The sequence below is a fragment of the Mercenaria mercenaria genome, chromosome 6 (assembly GCF_021730395.1).
Source record: "Mercenaria mercenaria strain notata chromosome 6, MADL_Memer_1, whole genome shotgun sequence".
Taxonomy (NCBI): domain Eukaryota; kingdom Metazoa; phylum Mollusca; class Bivalvia; order Venerida; family Veneridae; genus Mercenaria; species Mercenaria mercenaria.
In genome coordinates this window covers 32,526,077-32,543,540 of record NC_069366.1, presented here as the reverse complement: position 1 = coordinate 32,543,540, position 17,464 = coordinate 32,526,077, and the positions used below count along the sequence as shown (strand labels likewise).

The 17,464-nt window shown below is 37.5% G+C and overlaps 1 protein-coding gene across 1 annotated transcript in view; it reads left to right on the top strand.

Annotated features, from left to right (window-relative positions):
• The window catches only part of LOC123549228 (cleavage and polyadenylation specificity factor subunit 1-like), a 120,487-nt gene extending 103,023 nt beyond the window's left edge, over positions 1-17,464 (top strand). The window contains exons 30-37 of the mRNA XM_053545572.1: positions 50-133; positions 749-925; positions 1,492-1,558; positions 4,703-4,750; positions 5,869-6,027; positions 9,617-9,746; positions 13,185-13,323; positions 15,670-17,464. Coding sequence (XP_053401547.1) covers positions 50-133; positions 749-925; positions 1,492-1,558; positions 4,703-4,750; positions 5,869-6,027; positions 9,617-9,746; positions 13,185-13,323; positions 15,670-15,717 — 852 coding nt within the window. The 3' untranslated portion in view covers positions 15,718-17,464. The remainder of the gene's footprint in view (positions 1-49; positions 134-748; positions 926-1,491; positions 1,559-4,702; positions 4,751-5,868; positions 6,028-9,616; positions 9,747-13,184; positions 13,324-15,669) is intronic.

Sequence of the window (17,464 nt, the reverse complement as noted above, 5' to 3'; positions counted from 1 at the left end):
GTTGTCTTTCTTGTCCTGACCATTATTGTAGGGTTGTCTCCCATTTCAGGTTGTTTATGATAAAGAACAGAAAGGTCCAGTAACGTCACTGTCTCACTGTAACGGTTTCCTTGTCTCAGCTGTAGGACAAAAGGTAGGAAAAAACCAATGCTTTGTGAATGCTTTGTTTTTGTTATGCCCTTCTTTAACCTTTAACCTGCTAAATTGGACTTGTCCATCATTCAGTTTGGGCAGTACCATTTATTATTTGAAGGGGTGTTAACTGAAAAATTACTGACTGAATAGCAAATAGTGCAGACCATGATCAGCCTGCATGTCTGTGCAGGCTCATCTTGGTTTGAACAGGTCGCAAAGGCACAATCACTTGCGGCCAGCAGGCTAAAAGTTGAAGAAAATGAGATATATTGTTGTACCAATGTAGGTAGGTAGATCTTTCTGTCTGCCAGTTGGTCAGTGAACTAATAATAGTATTTGGTTTCCGAACTGGTGAGAGTCAGACTTCATAGGGTGATTAAAGAGCATCAAACTTCATAGGGTGATAAACTTCGAAGGGTGATAAACTTAAAAGGGTGATAAACTTAAAAGGGTGATAAACTTCGCAGGGTGATAATCCTATAGCGAAGTCACAAACAACCAGGAAGGAAATTATAGTCCTATCAGGTGAAACAGTTCTTTGACTGCTCTACTGATTATCATCATATTTTGTCAGCTGATTTTATCTACAGATTGACGTTTTTTTTCTCTCCAGATATTTTTGTGGACATTAAAAGATGATGATCTCATTGGTGTTGCCTTCATTGACACACATATCTACATACATTCTATGGTCACATTAAAGAACTTGATATTTGCTGCTGATGTACAGAAGAGTGTGACATTATATAGATATCAGGAACAGGAGAGGGTGCTATCACAAGTCTGCAGGGTAATATTTTTGTTTAATACCCGCCATACATTCTATGGCCACTTTAAAGAATCTGATATTTGCTGATGATGTACAAAAGAGTGGCATTATATAGATATCAGGAACAGGAGAGGGTGCTATGACAAGTCTGCAGGGTAATATTTTTGTATAATACCCATCTTACATTCTATGGACACATAAAGAGCCTGGTGTTATCAGAAATAACATTGCTCACCAAGTAGCATAAGAGTCAAGAATATGAATTGAGTGCTAGAGTTCAATTCTGGACAAAGATGGTAATTTGACGGAAAACTGCCTATTATATCTTATGTTAGCTATTCTCTACCTGTGATTCATATAGGGAAGTTGTCAATAACACGTGGAGAACAACTGGTAACACATATGTGAGCAGTGGTTAAATTGACTGTCCACTTTATATTTTTAAATGAAATACTGTTATCCTTATCAAACAAACAAATATCTGATGTAACCACATTTGTTTTTGCCCATATTTGGCTGGATGTAATGCCTCCTTTGCAAAGTTATATGATTACCAATGTGTTTACTGTGAATTTATTATTATACAGGATGTGAAACCGTTGGAGGTGTACAGTCTGGACTATTTTGTTGATAGTTCACAGTTATCATTTGTAGGTATGTAATGTTCAAGAGTTAAGGTCTTGTTATATCAAATTTTTAACACCAGTGGGTAAAGTGCCATTGTTTATTTTTAACTTTTCAAATAGTAGAGCTTTGGTAGTCACTCGTTCATTGGCGTTTGTTTCCACATCACAAAAGTTTAGCATGTAAGCAGATTTCTCAACAACTTCTAGGTCAAATATTTCAAACTGAACACATGTCTGTAGCATCATTGAGATAACTTCCCATGACAAGCTACATAACTCTTTTATTTTGTCAAAACTATGCCATTTTTAGCTTGACTATTCAAAGAATAGGGGAGCTATCCTACTCGCCCCGGCGTGAGCGTTAGCGTGAGCGTCACACAAATGTTAAAGTTTGCGTACCACCCCAAATATTTTCAATGTCCATTGAGATATTGCTTTCATATTTTGCATACTTGTTTACCATCATGACTCCAGTCTGTAAAAAGGAGGAGGCAACTCTATCAAGCATTTTGACTGAATTATGGCCCCTTTTCGACTTAGAATAAATGTTAAAGTTTGCGTACCACCCCAAATATTTTCAAGGTCCATTGAGATATTGCTTTCATATTTTGCCTACTTGTTTACCATCATGACCCCAGTCTGTAAAAAGGAGGAGGCAACTCTATCCAGCATTTTGACTGAATTATGGCCCCTTTTCGACTTAGAATAAATGTTAAAGTTTGCGTACCACCCCAAATATTTTCAAAGTCCATTGAGATATTGATTTCATATTTTGCATACTTGTTTACCATCATGACCCCAGTCTGTAAAAAGGAGGAGGCAACTCTATCAAGCATTTTGACTTAATTATGGCTCCTTTTCGACTTAGAATATGCTTATTGTAATGTTAAAGTTTTACTCATTGCTTATATTATACTATCAAGCACTGAGAATAGTCGAGCACGCTGTCCACTGACAGCTCTTGTTTAGTCTAGAATTTCAGACAAAAGTTGTCCATGTATGCATGTTTCTCAGATACTATGAAGAAAAATGCTTCCTAACTTCATACGAGCCGTGCCATGAGAAAACCAACATGATGGGTTTGCGACCAGCAAGGATCCAGACCAGCCTGCGCATCTGCGCAGTGTGGTCAGGATCAATGCTGTTCGCTTTTAAAGCCTATTGGAATTGGAGAAACTGTTAGCGAACAGCATGGATCCTGACCAGACTGCATGGATGCGCAGGCTGGTCTGGATCCATGCTGGTCGCAAACCCACTATGTTGGTTTTCTCATGGCAGGGCTCATACATGTCTTTTGCATCATTTGATGACCACCCAGGACAAGTAACACAAGTGTAGCTTTTATTTTGTTAAAATTATGCCCTTTTTAAACTTAGAATTTCAAGTTAAAGTTTTGCAAGTAAGCATTTTTCACAGGAACTAGTGGGTCAGATGTTTTCAAATTTCACATATGTTTATGACATCATGAGATGACCTCCTAGGACAAGTTGCATAATTCTGGTTTTTATTTTGTCAAAATTACGCCCCCTTTTTAGCTTAGAATTTCAGGTTAAATTACTGCATGTACACATGTTTCTCAGGAATTACTTGACCAAATGTTATTTTTTAGATTCTCTACATAAATTTAGCATCATAAGATGACTTCATAGGACAAGTTTCATAACATTGGCTCACATTTTAGCCAAATTATGCCCCTTTTTCAGCTTAGACATTTTGTTTATAAGCTCATATTAGGTTTAGGGGCTTCATTTAGACATGCAAGCTGACAACTCTTGTTTTAAATGCTGCTGAAATGAATGTCTGTAACATATGAATGTATTTTCATCAATAATTTGTTACACTAGAGAGCCTCATTATAATGATTTAGAGCAAACTAAATTGTATATGAATAATAAATTGTGTAATATCTTGAGAAAAATTATGTTACTTTTTCATTAAAAAATTGTGATTTTGATGTCATGTTGGAATATTATTTGATGCTATACGAGTACCAAGAAATATTGTTACCAGTTTTCATGTACAGTTTTATATACGAGACATTAGAGAATCAAATTAACTTTAGCCTGTTGCTGGCAAGTGATTCTGCCTTTGCGGCCAGTTCAGACCAAGATCAGCCTGAACATCCATGCAGGCTGATCATGGTATACACTGTTCACTATTCAGTCAAAAATTTTTCAGTAAACACCTCTTAAGGTTGAGAATTAGGCCTTGAGAAACAAAACTCAAACAACACCAAATCATAGAAAGAAAGAGTTGTTTGACATGAAAATTGAACAGCATGTAAAACATTCATATTACTTTACGAATCAAGTGTCAGTATACTGATATAAACATTGAATTCTGGAAAAGGACTGCCTAAAGGGGCTTCACTTCCGGACAGTTAAACGCCTTTAAAAACTCAAAGAACAGTTACACGTTCGTTTTGATGCATTTGCAATAGCGTGCGAGTGGTGAAATTTAGCATAACAAGGTGGAACACAGTTTTCAGCAATTGTTTATCTTTATTTCTTTACAAATGGTATTCATTTTCAAAGGGAGACAACTTTTTCTGATTATTTTAAGTACAAATGGCATTCATTTTCAAAGGGAGACAACTTTTTCCGATTATTTTAAGTAATCGTCGAGAAAAAGTTGTTTCCCTTTGAAAATGAAAACAATTGCTGAAAACTGTGTTCCACCATGTTATATGAAATTTCACCACTCGCACGCTATTGCAAATGCATCAAAATGAACATGTGTAACAGGTCTTTGAAAATGGTGAGTTTTTAAAGGTGTTTGACTGTCCGGAAGTGGGGCCCCTATAGGCAGTCATTTTCTGGAATTCAATGTTTATATCAGTATACTGACACTTGTTTCGTAAAGTAATATACATGTTTTACATACTGTTCAATTTTCATGTCAAACAAATCTTTCTTTCTATGATTTGGTGTTGTTTGATTTTTGTTTCTTAAGGCCTACTTCATAACCTTAAAACAAAAAGTGGTACTACCCAAATTGAATGTTGGACCAGTCCACTGTAGAAATTTAGCAGGCTAAAGGTTAATATAACAGGACAATGATAAAATTTATACATATACTCTGAAATGGTTAGTAGACTCATCAAATAATTTACCAGATGCCTACTTATAACATAATTGTACAAGGACGCAAAGAATTATTTATCTATTTTCAGTTACAGACAAATTAAAGAATATTCTGATTTACCAGTACTTGCCAGAAAGTAAGTTTGTATCATTACATATGTGTTTTTATTACTTAACCTGCTTTTCTATGTGCTGTTGGAACTGCACTTGTCAGTTGAAGTAAAAGCCATTTATTTTGGAAAGCTGCTATTCTTTCCTTAAAGACCTGCTCCAGTCCTACCTTTTAACCTTAAATTGTCACTGAAAAAGCATGAAAATCCTGACTATGAACTATGAAATGAAGTGTGGCGCATGGCCGTTAACTGTTACCTATTGTAATCATGGGTTGCATACACACAATAGAATTTGAATAGCCGCGGAGCAGGGCTTTAAGCTGGTAAATTAAAATTTTACTTTGCTTGTTAATTCCAGATTGATGTATTATTGTTAGCCTTTTTGCCCATCAGTCACATAAAGTGTGTGATAACTTATAAAAGTACGAGGGACTTTTTCATGAAGACTAGAACAGTCCACATTTTGACAAAACCTTTTGACTTCTAGCTTTGAAACTTTTAACACTTGTGTACAGTCCAGTTTCAGACAAGAGTATATAACTTCATAAAAGATTTTGTCTGAATTATGGGCACTTAGAACTGTTTGGCATTTGGCTTTAAAACTTTGACAACTTGTTTACCAGCATAGTCTCCATATGTAGGCATGACTACACAACTAGGACAAGAATATATCTATTTTCCTTCTTTTTATCTGAAAATCTCCGGTAATATTTTGACCCCATACATCATTTCTTCGAATAGTTGTGTGCTCTCAACAGACAGCTCGTGTGTCCTTTTGTCAGCTCTTTCGTCCACTTGCCTGCTTTGCATTCACAAAAGATGGACACTGTCGTGAGTGTTGAAGTACAAGAGATTATGCTATGAAATCAGATATATATATATAAATATAGCTGTATAGAGAACAATAAGGAGTATACTCAGTCTCTTTCAATGAAAAAATGTCTGCATAAATATAAAATTGTGACCTAAGGCAGCTGAAAGATCTTCATTTTATTACATCTGACCATTGTTGTGTTTGCTCCTTCAGGACGGAACTTATTGCTAGGCAGTAGTTCTGCTTTTCCACACCTACCGACTAGTGTTGATATTATACCTTACAGATCTTTTTGATAAATAATTAATTATTATATATTTTATTACAGTACGAGAAAGTCATGGAGGGACAAGGTTGCTGAGGAGGGCCGATTTTAATGCAGGATCTCATATCAACACAATGTTCCGAGTACGATGTAAACTTTCTGATCCTTCCACAGAAAAGAAACTCACCGGACCAATAGAGCGGCGACATGTCACTTACTTTGGTAAGATTTGTAAAACTCCCAACTAAATATCATAGGCACTTTGCAATAATTATTATATTCCCACAGAATGAAGTTTAGGGGTATAAAGGAGTGAGCTTGTCTGTCGGTCTGTTGGTTTTCATGGTTTCCGGACAATAACTCATGAAAGGCTTGACAGATTTAAATAATTTTTGGTACACAGGTGTAACATCAGAAAATACAGGTCACGTTGACTTTGAGGTCAGTAGGTCAAAGGTTAAGGGTTTCCGGATGATAACTTGAGAAGGCTTTGGCCTAGGATCATAAATTTTGGTACACAGGTGTAACATCATGACGTTCAAGTCAAGTTTGACTTTGAGGTCAGTAGGTCAAAGGTCAAGGTCACAACGACTCTGAACAGTTAAATGGTTTCTGGATGATAACTTGAGAATGTTTGGCCCTAGGATCATAGATTTTGGTACACAGGCGTAACATCACAAAATAAATGTCAAGTTCGACTTTGAGATCAGTAGGTCAAAGGTTAAGGTCACAGTGACCTGGAACAGTTAAACGGTTTCCGGATGATATCTTTAGAACACTTGGGCCTGGGATCATAAATTGTGGTACACATGTGTAACATGATAAAATACAAGTCAAGTTCAACTTTGAAGGTCAAGGTCACATTGACACAAAACAGTTAAATGGTTTCCGGGTGATACCTTGAGAACGCTTGGGCCTAGGATCATGAAAATTGATAGGGAGGTGGTCATGACCAACAGATGACTCCTAATGATTTTGAGATCAGTAAGTGACAGGTCAAGGTCACAGTGACCGGGAAAATTTAAACGGTTTTCAGACAATAACTTCAGAATGCTTGGGCCTAGGATCACGAAACTTAATAGGGAGGTTGGTATTGACCAGCAGATGACCCCTCTTGATTTTGAGTTCAAAAGGTCAAAGGTCATAATGACCCGGAACATTTAAACTGTTTCCCAACAATAACTTGAGAACGCTTAGGTCGAGGATCATGAAATTTCATAGGGAGGTTGATCATGACCAGCAGATGACCCCTATTGATTTTGAGGTCAGTAGGTCAAAGGTCAAGCAAGTTTGGCTTTAGCAATGACTTAAATTTATGACAAGGCCATATTGTGGGGGTATAATTCATCACTCCTGTGACAACTCTAGTTGTTATAGTAGTTGACAACTTAATAAATTTGGAAGCCAGTCAATGAGTCCAATTTTCCATTGGTTGATTTCAAGACAGTTCTAAGAAACAACCAATCTGATGCTGCAGGTTTGAGACTGGTTTACAATCTCAGCTTTATTTTCTCTGACACATTTCAGTTGTTTTTATGCCCCCGGCATCTACTGATGCGGGAGGCATATAGTGATTTCCTGTCCATTCGTTCGTTCGTCCGTCCGTCCGTCCATACGAGGTTAACCAAATGGGACCGTTTCTTCTAGCATCAATACCCCTTACTAGAATGACTTGATACTAATGCAGATGTAACCTGTGACCATTCCTCATCTTCAGACATCACCTGACCTCAGTTTGACCTTGACCTCATTTTGGGCTTAGGTTGCTTTATGTGGGCCATCTCTTGGTTAGCCAAATGGGACCGGCATCTACTGATGCGGGAGGCATATAGTGATTTCCTGTCCGTTCGTTCGTTCGTCCGTCGTCCGTCCATACGAGGTTAACCAAATGGGACCGTTTCGTCTAGCATCAATACCCCTTACAAGAATTAATTGATACTAATACAGATGTAACCTGTGACCATTCCTCATCTTCAAACATCACCTGGCCTCAGTCTGACCTTGACCTTGACCTCATTTTGGACTTAGGTTGCTTTGTATCGACAAGGATGCCACCGGGGGCATCAAGCGTTTATTGAATGCAGCTCCTTGTTTTATGTGTGTGTGTGTTAGTTTACAAAAGTGATTATGCCTTAACATACCTGAAGGAGTAACTGATATATTCTTCCTCCATTAAAAGATGGAAAGTCACCATTTGATTTAGAATGGTGTTGTTGTGGCTTAAAATGCAACAAAAATACAATCATGGAACTGTTTGATACTGAAAATGAAGTAATACTTTGATTTTTTTCTCCCTTCAGCCTCTCTAGATGGAAATGTAAGCTGTTATCTGTCTCAGAGAAAGTATATAGGAGATGGCTCAAATTACAGATTTTCCTGCATTTTTAGGCTTTTTGCATAGAAGTTTGGTCTACCTGTTGCTTGCCAAGAAGAATGCTTATGTTACAGAATGACCTCCCTTTCAGGCTGTCAAGTTTTGTCTGCCTGTTACCTGCATTAAAGAAAAAGTATATAGAAGATTGCTCATGTTACAGAATTATTTCCCTTTCAGCCTCTAGATGAAAGTTTAAGCTACCTGTTACCTGTGGCAGATAAAATGCATAGAAAATTGCTCATGTTATAGAGTTATCTCCCTTCAGCCTCTCTACACAGAAGTTCAGGCTACCTGTTACCTATTTCAGAGAAAGTACAAAGAAGATTGCTGGTATTACTGAGTTATCTCTCTTTCAGTCTCTCTAGACTGAAGTATGGGCTACTTGTTACCTATCTCACAAACTCCAACACAGTGATCTCCCTTACCGCTTCGCTTATCGATCACTGCCAACACAGTTTTTTATCTAATATTCAGCTAAGTGGACTTCTTTTAGTTATATAATTATTTAGTTATTTTTCCCCCAATGTTTTTGAAGTTTACCCTTCTTTTAGCACAGGTGAATGTTCCATAATAAAAAAATAATGATTCTGAATGAAAATGGGTGTTTATTTACACGACCGGTAAGTATCCTGAAACGAAACTGAAAGTAAACAAACGAGTATGTTGACGTTAATCTTTGACGCCGTTCACGATTATAATGCTGCCATTGACCTCAAGCCGAAACAGATAGAGGCTTTTGAATATTTTCCAGCTGGCCAAGATATGTTATTGTCAATCTACCAAAAGTTTGGTAAATTATATTAATATAGATCTATAAGTTTATTTTTATACCGATCATCACGTGATGAACAATGGTCACGTGAATATTGTGTTGGCAGTGATCATTGAGTGAAGCGGCAAGGGAGATGACTGCGTTGGAGTTTGCCTATCTCAGAGAAATGATCTAGAAGATTGCTTGTGTTATAAAGAGTTATCTCCCTTTCAGGCTCTCTGGACGAATGTGAGGCTACCTTTAAACTGTCTCAGAGAGAGTACATAAAAGATTGCGCATGTTATAGAGTTATCTCCCTTTCAGACTCTAGACGGAAGTATCGGCTACCTGTTACCTATCTCAGAGAAATGATCTAGAAGATTGCTTGTGTTATATAGAGATCTCCATTTCAGGCTCTCAAGACGATTGTGTGGACAACCTTTAAACTGTCTCAGAGAGAGTACATAGAAGATTACTTATGTTGTAGAGTTATCTCCCTTTCAGTTTCTTTTGGTGGAAGTGTAAACTACCTGTTATCTGTCTCAGTGAAAGTATATTGAAGATTGTTCATATTATAGAGTAATCTCCCTTTCAGCTTCTGTAAGCAGAAGTGTGGGCTGCCTGTTACTTTTATCACAGAGAGTATATAGAAGATTGCTTATGTTATAGAGTTATCTCCCTTTCAGCCTCTCTGGACGGAAGTTTGGGCTACCTTTTACCTATCTCAGAGAAAGTATATAGAAGATTGCTGATGTTACAGAATGCTCTCAACATGCAGTTACCTCACACAGCTGGGCTCAATCCTAGGGCGTATAGGTAAATTCTGTTGATATTGGTCAGTATTTTGGCCTAGCCTAAATTTCTTCAGTGCTTATTTAACAACTTTCTTATGCATGACACCAAGGTTTTTGTCGAGCCCGCTTGCGGTGAGCTCAACTTAGTTGTCACTTTTGGTGGTTTGATGTATGTGCGTGTGTGTGTCCGTCCGATTTTGTCCGCACCATAACTTTGACATGCATGGACCAATCTTGTTTATTTTTGGCATGAATGTTTACCTCAATGAGAAGGAGTGTCATGCGCAAACCTCATGTTCCTATCTTAAAGGTCAAGGTCACAGTTAGAGGTCAGAGGTCAAATTGAAGAATGAGTTTGTTTGGAGCATTTCTGGTTCTTGTGCATGACACTCCGTCTCATGGTGGTGAACATTTGTGCCAAGTTATATCAAAACCCCTCCATGCATGAAGAAGAAATGCTCCAGACAAAGTTTTCATTCTTGTACCCTTTGACTTCTAAGTGTGACCTTGACCTTAGATCTAGGGACCTGGTTCTTGCGCATGACACTCCGTCTCATGATGTTGAACAGTTGTATCAAGTTCTATCAAAATCCCTCCATGCATGAAGAAGATATGCTCCAGACAAAGTCATTGTTGAATTTGACCTTTGACCTCTAAGTTTGACCTTGACCTTAGATCTAGGGAGCTGGTTCTTGTGCATGACACTCCGTCTCATGATGGTGAACAACTGTGCCAAGTTTCATCAAAATCCGACCATGCATGAAGAAGATATGCTCCAGACAAAGTCTGTGGATGCCGCCCATCCGCCTGCCCAAACCCCTGCCCGCCCATCCGCCCGCCAGGGTCGTTCCCATAATACGTCCCGTTTTTCAACCAGGTGTATAAAAAGGTTGTTTCATGTATGTCAGAGTAAGTTCTGACAAGCTCTGATTTGCTTGATGGGGGGTTATAGGAATGGTCTCTGTCTGTCCTTCTGTCAGTCTGTCTGTCCATCCATAACACTTTTATGTCCACTCTGTATCTCCTTAACCCTTTGAATGATTTTCATGAAAGTTTGGTCAAATGATCACCTGATCAAGACGAAGTGCAGAACTCATGAGTCAGTCATGTCAACTTAAGGTCACAACTCAAGGTCAAAGGTTTGAGCCTTCCATTTTGTGTCTGCTCTGTATCTCCTAAACCCGTGTGTCAGGATACTGGTTATATGACCCAGGGAAGTGCCTACGCCTTTAGTATCTTGAACAATGGTTTGGGTCCAATCGCTAAGGTGACTATGTCTTAGACTAGCTGACAAACGATGTAGAATGTCCTTTGTTAAAACGTAAAGCTGGTGAGACCAAATATCTCAGATATAGAATTTTCCTCTGGCTACCTTGCCTAAATGATTCGTGTACCAATGATTCGTAAATGATTTCTATTATGAGCTAGACAATTTCAGGGATCAGGCAAATCACTAAATGTTTCAAACTAACAATCTTTAATTAAAAATGATTAGCTCAAACTCCTATAGGCTGGAGACTCTATACTTGACTGGTCTTTTTGTTGGAGTTCCCGTCAGACAATGTCTTTGAATCAACAACATACGAGTCCTATCGCATAGATGCTCGGCCTCTGTCCTCTCAAACTCTATAAGATTGCCCTGACTCCTGGATGCTCAGCGCCTATATGCTATCATATGTAGCATTCAACTACCATATAGGTATTATCCCCGATGCCTTGGCTGTACTTCGCCAATAATGCTGAACCGTCTATAAGCTGGAACTCTCCTACTATCTCAGTAGATTACCAAACTCTGGGTCTCTGTCTCAGCTTCCCGATGCTCAGCCTATATATGCTATCGTCTATAGCATTCAATTACCTTTAAGGTAAAACTCCTTTGCGCTGGCCCTATAGCTCGAAACCTTATCGAAATTCTGCTACTCTTCTTTAGTCAAAAGAACTTCCAAAGCCTTTTTTTTAATAATTTATCCGCCCTGACAGGGTGACTGCAATAGTCTCCTTCTCAAGGTACTGGGATAAATTATAAGTTGAATCCTCGATGTGTCTTCTTTAACCGCTGGATACCGAATGAGCTCTCTGTCATCCATCTACCTATTTATACCCCAGCAGACGTGCTATTTTTAGACGTGCTATTTTTAGAACTTGTTTCTGATTGGTTCAAATTTAAACACAACGTCTTACAACGAGTACCTGCTCTATTAACTATCTGGTTCCCTTTTAACTTTTGTATATGACAATGTGCGAAGCAGGGACCCAGTCATCCATATAATAAACCCAAATCAGCCATAAATGACCCAAATTCTATTATTAACAGCAATTCAACAATAATTATAGCAAAGATAGCATGAAAATGGAGTCGAGCACTATCTGTGCTCTTATGTTACGTAATCAATACATCAATTCTACAAATTATTCTGACACCGTGAAGGATTTTCATGAAACTTTGGTCAAATGATCACCTCATCAAGACGATGTGCAGAACTCATGAGTCAGCCATGTTGGCTTAAGGTCAAGGTCACAACTTAAGGTAAAAGGTTTGAGTTCTGTATCTCCTAAACCTCTTGAAGGATTTTCATGAAACTTGGGTCAAATGATCACCTTATGAAGACGATGTGCAGAATTCATGAATCAGCCGTGTTGGCTTAAGGTCAAGGTCAAGGTCACAACACAAGGTCAGAGGTTGAGCTCTATCTCCTAAACTTGAAGGATTTTCATGAAATATGGGTCAAATGATCACCTCATCAAGACCATATGCAGAATGTATGAGTCAGCCATGTTGGTTTAAGGTTAAGGTCACAACTCAAGGTCAAAGGTTTGAGCCTTCCATTTTGTGTCTGCTCTGTATCTTCTAAACCTTGAAGGAATTTCAAATTCATTGGTGTCGTCATACACAGACTATTAAATAGACTTAACAACGTCAGTGCTTTCACCAAATACCATCAACCCTTTCACTATCCATAACTATGGCAGGGATATAGCTGTCTTTCAGACTGCTTTGTTCTTTGTGCATCATATGTTGATGAAAGTACATCACAACACTGATTATAATGATAAAAATTGTGATTTGTAACAACTTAAGCATAATATTTACCAGTTTTCTGATGTCTCACATAGAAAAATTTTACAAAATTTTAACTTGCAGACATCTTAACTAGAGGATAAAGTTTTGATCAACCCGGTCCTGATGTCTTGCTGGCCACTCTCTTTCTCATTGAAGCAAGCATTTCTGCCAAGTATAAAAATAGGTTATTTAAGAAAATCAAGGTTTTTGTCCAGACCAATTTGGATAAAAGCGTGCAAATCCACCTAATAGAATAGCTTTTTTAATGACATGTGAGCTCACAAAAACTACCTTTTAGTATCTCAAAAATCTTAAATGAATACAGTTACATCAATACCTTTAAAAGTAGTCTGTTACTTTTAAATATGTTAATTTCTAATAACTTGTTTTACTTTTCAGAGCTGTCAGGAACAACTCACTAGATCTCTCAAATGCCCACAAAAATATTTTAGATGGGGAACTACTTTGGAAATTTTTACATTTAAGTGTACTTGAGAAATCAGAAATGGCAAAAAGAATAGGAACTAGTGTAGACCAGGTAGGTCTTTGATTAAAACTGTGGATTTATTACTTTGCTCCAAATATATGTACATTGTATCAGTAAAGATAAATTAGTTTTAAGTGTATGAGCAAACTTTTTTATGTTCCCAATGTCAGTTTTCCAGAATTATGGCCCTTCTGCAAACTTTGAATTATCACAACTGTATATTGTATATTCAGCTCTTACAGGTTTCATCCAAATGAAATGAAACTTGGTTTACATCATCAGCATCAAAAAGACATGCCCACTTTGACTGAAGTTTCATGGTCTTATAAGTTTTGCCCAATTTTTGGACTTTATAATGTTATTTTGTCACGGATTTCAGGGGATGTGTCATACAATGTTGATGTCATTCTCATTTGTAAATTTTAAGATATCTACCTAGGAAAACCAGTGGTGTAGCTGAAACAGCACATTAGCGGTGCTAGAAATATCAGAAAAATCATGAACTCATTTGACCTAATTTCATGTTGACTTCCTACAATTGACCAGACGCCGGCTGTCAATCAAACCAATAAATCGATAAGCGATCAACCAATCAATGCGCTTGATTCGATGCACACCTCCAGACGGTGTTAATGTAAATATTACCCTCTGACATTGCGATCTCGACACCGATAAAAATAACTGATAAATTCCTTTTGAAAATGATTATATATACAAGTAAACTTATTAGAAATGGTAAAAAGGTGTCAGTAGGGACTTTGCAAGTCCGATAGTCGCTTCCCAGAACGCCTAGATTATTCCTTTTCCAAAACCTAAGTAAAGTTTTGAGAAGTATTTTCGCTGGATTAAGACTTGTGGACGTCCTCACAGACAATTGAAAGTGGATAAAATCGACGGAAACTACCACATATTTGTTTATACAATGGTATTAATATATCTAGCTTTCACTTAAGTCACATTTGACCCGGGCGCCGTGCGATAAATTAGTCTAAATTTGGCATCGTAGGTGGCTACGAGCTACGGTGTATGTGTTCACATTAAATACGGGCATCGTGCCATATCTTCTTTTTTTTACGTGCTGAAGATGACCAATATATATAACCATCTGAAAAATGTTATGCCATATAAAGGCCGCCGCACGGAAATGATGTGGCCGCGCGATGATTCCTCAATATCCATGCGATTTCATTCAGTACTGCAGCAAAAGGAACCTTGTGGCAGCTCTGTGAGTGCCGTGCGAAGGTCTCAGGTGTCTACAATCTCCGTACGATTTCTTTTAGGCACTTTGTCCACGGAATATCGTGCGTTGGCTGCACGATCAGCGCATGGCCTCCTAACGATGCCTGTGCGGAGATTGTGCAATGCCACCTACGACATGTCTACGGTCTACGGGCTTTCAATTAATTCAAATATGTATAAATTTTCGCTAAACAAAGTCGTAGAGGCTGCGGAGCCCGTACGAAAATCGCACATCCATACCGCCGTCCCCCCTCCCCCACCCCCACCCCACTGCCTCCGCAGTCACACAGAAAGGAGGATACGGGCAGTCTACGGGTTCTGCAGACACATCGTAGGCCATAAATAAACTAGGCATTGTTGGTTTATTTCTCAGCCATAGCACTTCTTATTGGGCATTTACATAACGATAAACTGTGAAGAGAAAGTGCCAAAATGTTCAAGTAGCAAAAATATGAACTAAAAGTGCTACATTATTCGTGCTGCCTCGATCAACATGTACGTGGAAAGACATCGGTGATGTGAATTCTTTTTAGGTTGAGGGAGAAGGGCTATTTATACCTAAAATGTAAATGTATCATTATCCTTCAATGCACTTTTTCCAGTTTTGCACACGGGGCATAAGTACTGATAGAGTACAAGTCGAGAAAATACTAAGGAAATATCAAACTGAATGATAAACAAATATTTTTATAATAATAAAAACACGCATAAACTTGTCAGTGATTTATTAAAGAAGCAACACAAAATTTTCAACAATAAATATCATCAGTAATTGTCGTCGTGTAGCCTTCTTCCGTCTTCTTTTGTCTTCTGAATATACATGCTTTCTCAACTAATTCCGTCCCCGAATGTCGGAAAATCCCAAAACTATCAATGTAAGACTCCTAACAGTACTTTCTCGAAATTCATCTAAATGTTTTAAAGACACATAATAAGACAGAAATTTCTTGCCAATCTCTTCAGAAATATCGCGTAAAGTAGCAGCAGCAGCCATTATCGATCTATATGTCGGAGGTTTAGTATTTTGTGGTACCACGTGACTTGTAGGCGGAGCCTGGCGTCTGGTCGATTGTGTCGTGTAGCTCTAGATATTGGAAGAACTCTTTGATAAACTTAACATTTCTCTATTAATATTTACACTGTCTTTCTATGTTTCAGTTAGTAGAAGATTTGATGGAAGTTGATAGATCGACAGCTCATTTCTGAACTCTAATACATCTATGAAGATAAAAGACAAATGTGGTTGCCATACAGAGGAAAGCTATTGTTCTGAACTGAATGCTTTTGCCTTTTAGACTTGGCATAGTGTTTATGACATTTAATACACAGTCCAGGGACTTTTTCTTGGTATGTCACGAATCAAGGAATTTTGAGATATGGTGGAAAGCCATGATACATTGGCTCATTTCATTGCTTACCATGATAGTGTTTAGTACAAATGTTATTAACAGCCTGGGACTTTTCAGGATTTGTCCTGTATTAGAGAGCTTTTAATGGACACATTTATGTAAAATTAATGCTGTTGGGAATGTTTGTGTTCAGCTTGATACATGTAGATGACTTTAGATGACTCACAGGGCTAAAACACTTTTAGAGGATTCATCTGTGAAATAACACGAGTTTTAGGTTTTCCTAGGATGGTGTCATAATTGGAAGAAGGGAGATTTTGACCGAGGATGTTTTTGCCACCTAATGCAATAGGGGAACCAGTCAATGGGAATGTATTTACTGTAATCCATTTAAACCATGTACCCTAGCTGGTGTAGAAAATAGAAATGAAAGTGCATGATTTTGAAGAAGCTACGACTAAGATGTATATAAGATAGTACACAAGATATGGGATACAAAAATGATCCCATCTATTCTGTAGTTTTTCTTTTACATCTCATGTTGAAAAATATCAAATTTGGAAAAGTGCATATTTACAACTTTATTACATTGTTAAACAATAAGGTAAATAAAAAAAAACAATTTACTTTAGGATGTTGTATATAAAGCAATTTTTAGACATTGTATAAAACAAGATTATGAAGAACCAGTCATGTATGTCTTTGTTATGTTGAGATAATTACAAGCAACGCTATAAATAGGGCAGTTTGTTCTTAGTGTTGCATGCATTTTATAGAATCATTTATTTAATGCTCTGTCCAGACAATATGCTGAGTCAGCTCAAATTTGATCTCTGGAAAGACTCCTGTTTTCTTTTACAATTCAAAAGGGGGCAATATATGGGAAGGCGTTTGTTCCCAATTAACTTGTCATTCATGTGGGCAAGTTGTCAGTTAATTAAATAGAACAAGTAGGTACTAGAAATAGTAGAAAGAACACTGGTGAAATTTATTGATTGACTGAGAAACACTTGACCAGTAATGTTTTAACCAAGTCAGATAAGCCTCTGAGTCATACCAGACAGCAATAAGCGGGTAAAGTAACTGGGCAAAACACGGTTTAATCATTCATTACATAATAAACTTGTATTTTATTGAATGTAGGACAACATTTACCCTCATCCGTGCTCAGAGAAAATCCCTTCCCTGTTGGATTAGACCAAGTGTGACAAAATCCAATTTTGATTTCATAAAATGAGAAGATGGTACTAAAAAAATTGCTTTTATTGACTTATTACATTTCATTAAGTTGAGAATAATCTTTTTAAACTTTGTAGTCTTAGAATAAAGAAATGTTTTGAAGTCAAAGTAGAGTTTTTGTCCATTTTTATCGTATTGAGCAAGGGGATTTTGTGAGGAGGTGGGAGAGGGAGAGATTGTTTTCCATTTTACCGAGTACATGTACATTAAGACTCACTCGGAATAAGTATTATGACATTCATTTGTTCATTCATTGGTCAAATTGCTATACATGTATGTATGTATGTATAATGTTTTTCATTTATGTCTTTGTTAAGGATAAATGTCTGTATTTTTGTACAGAATAAAAGCTATAACTACTTGTG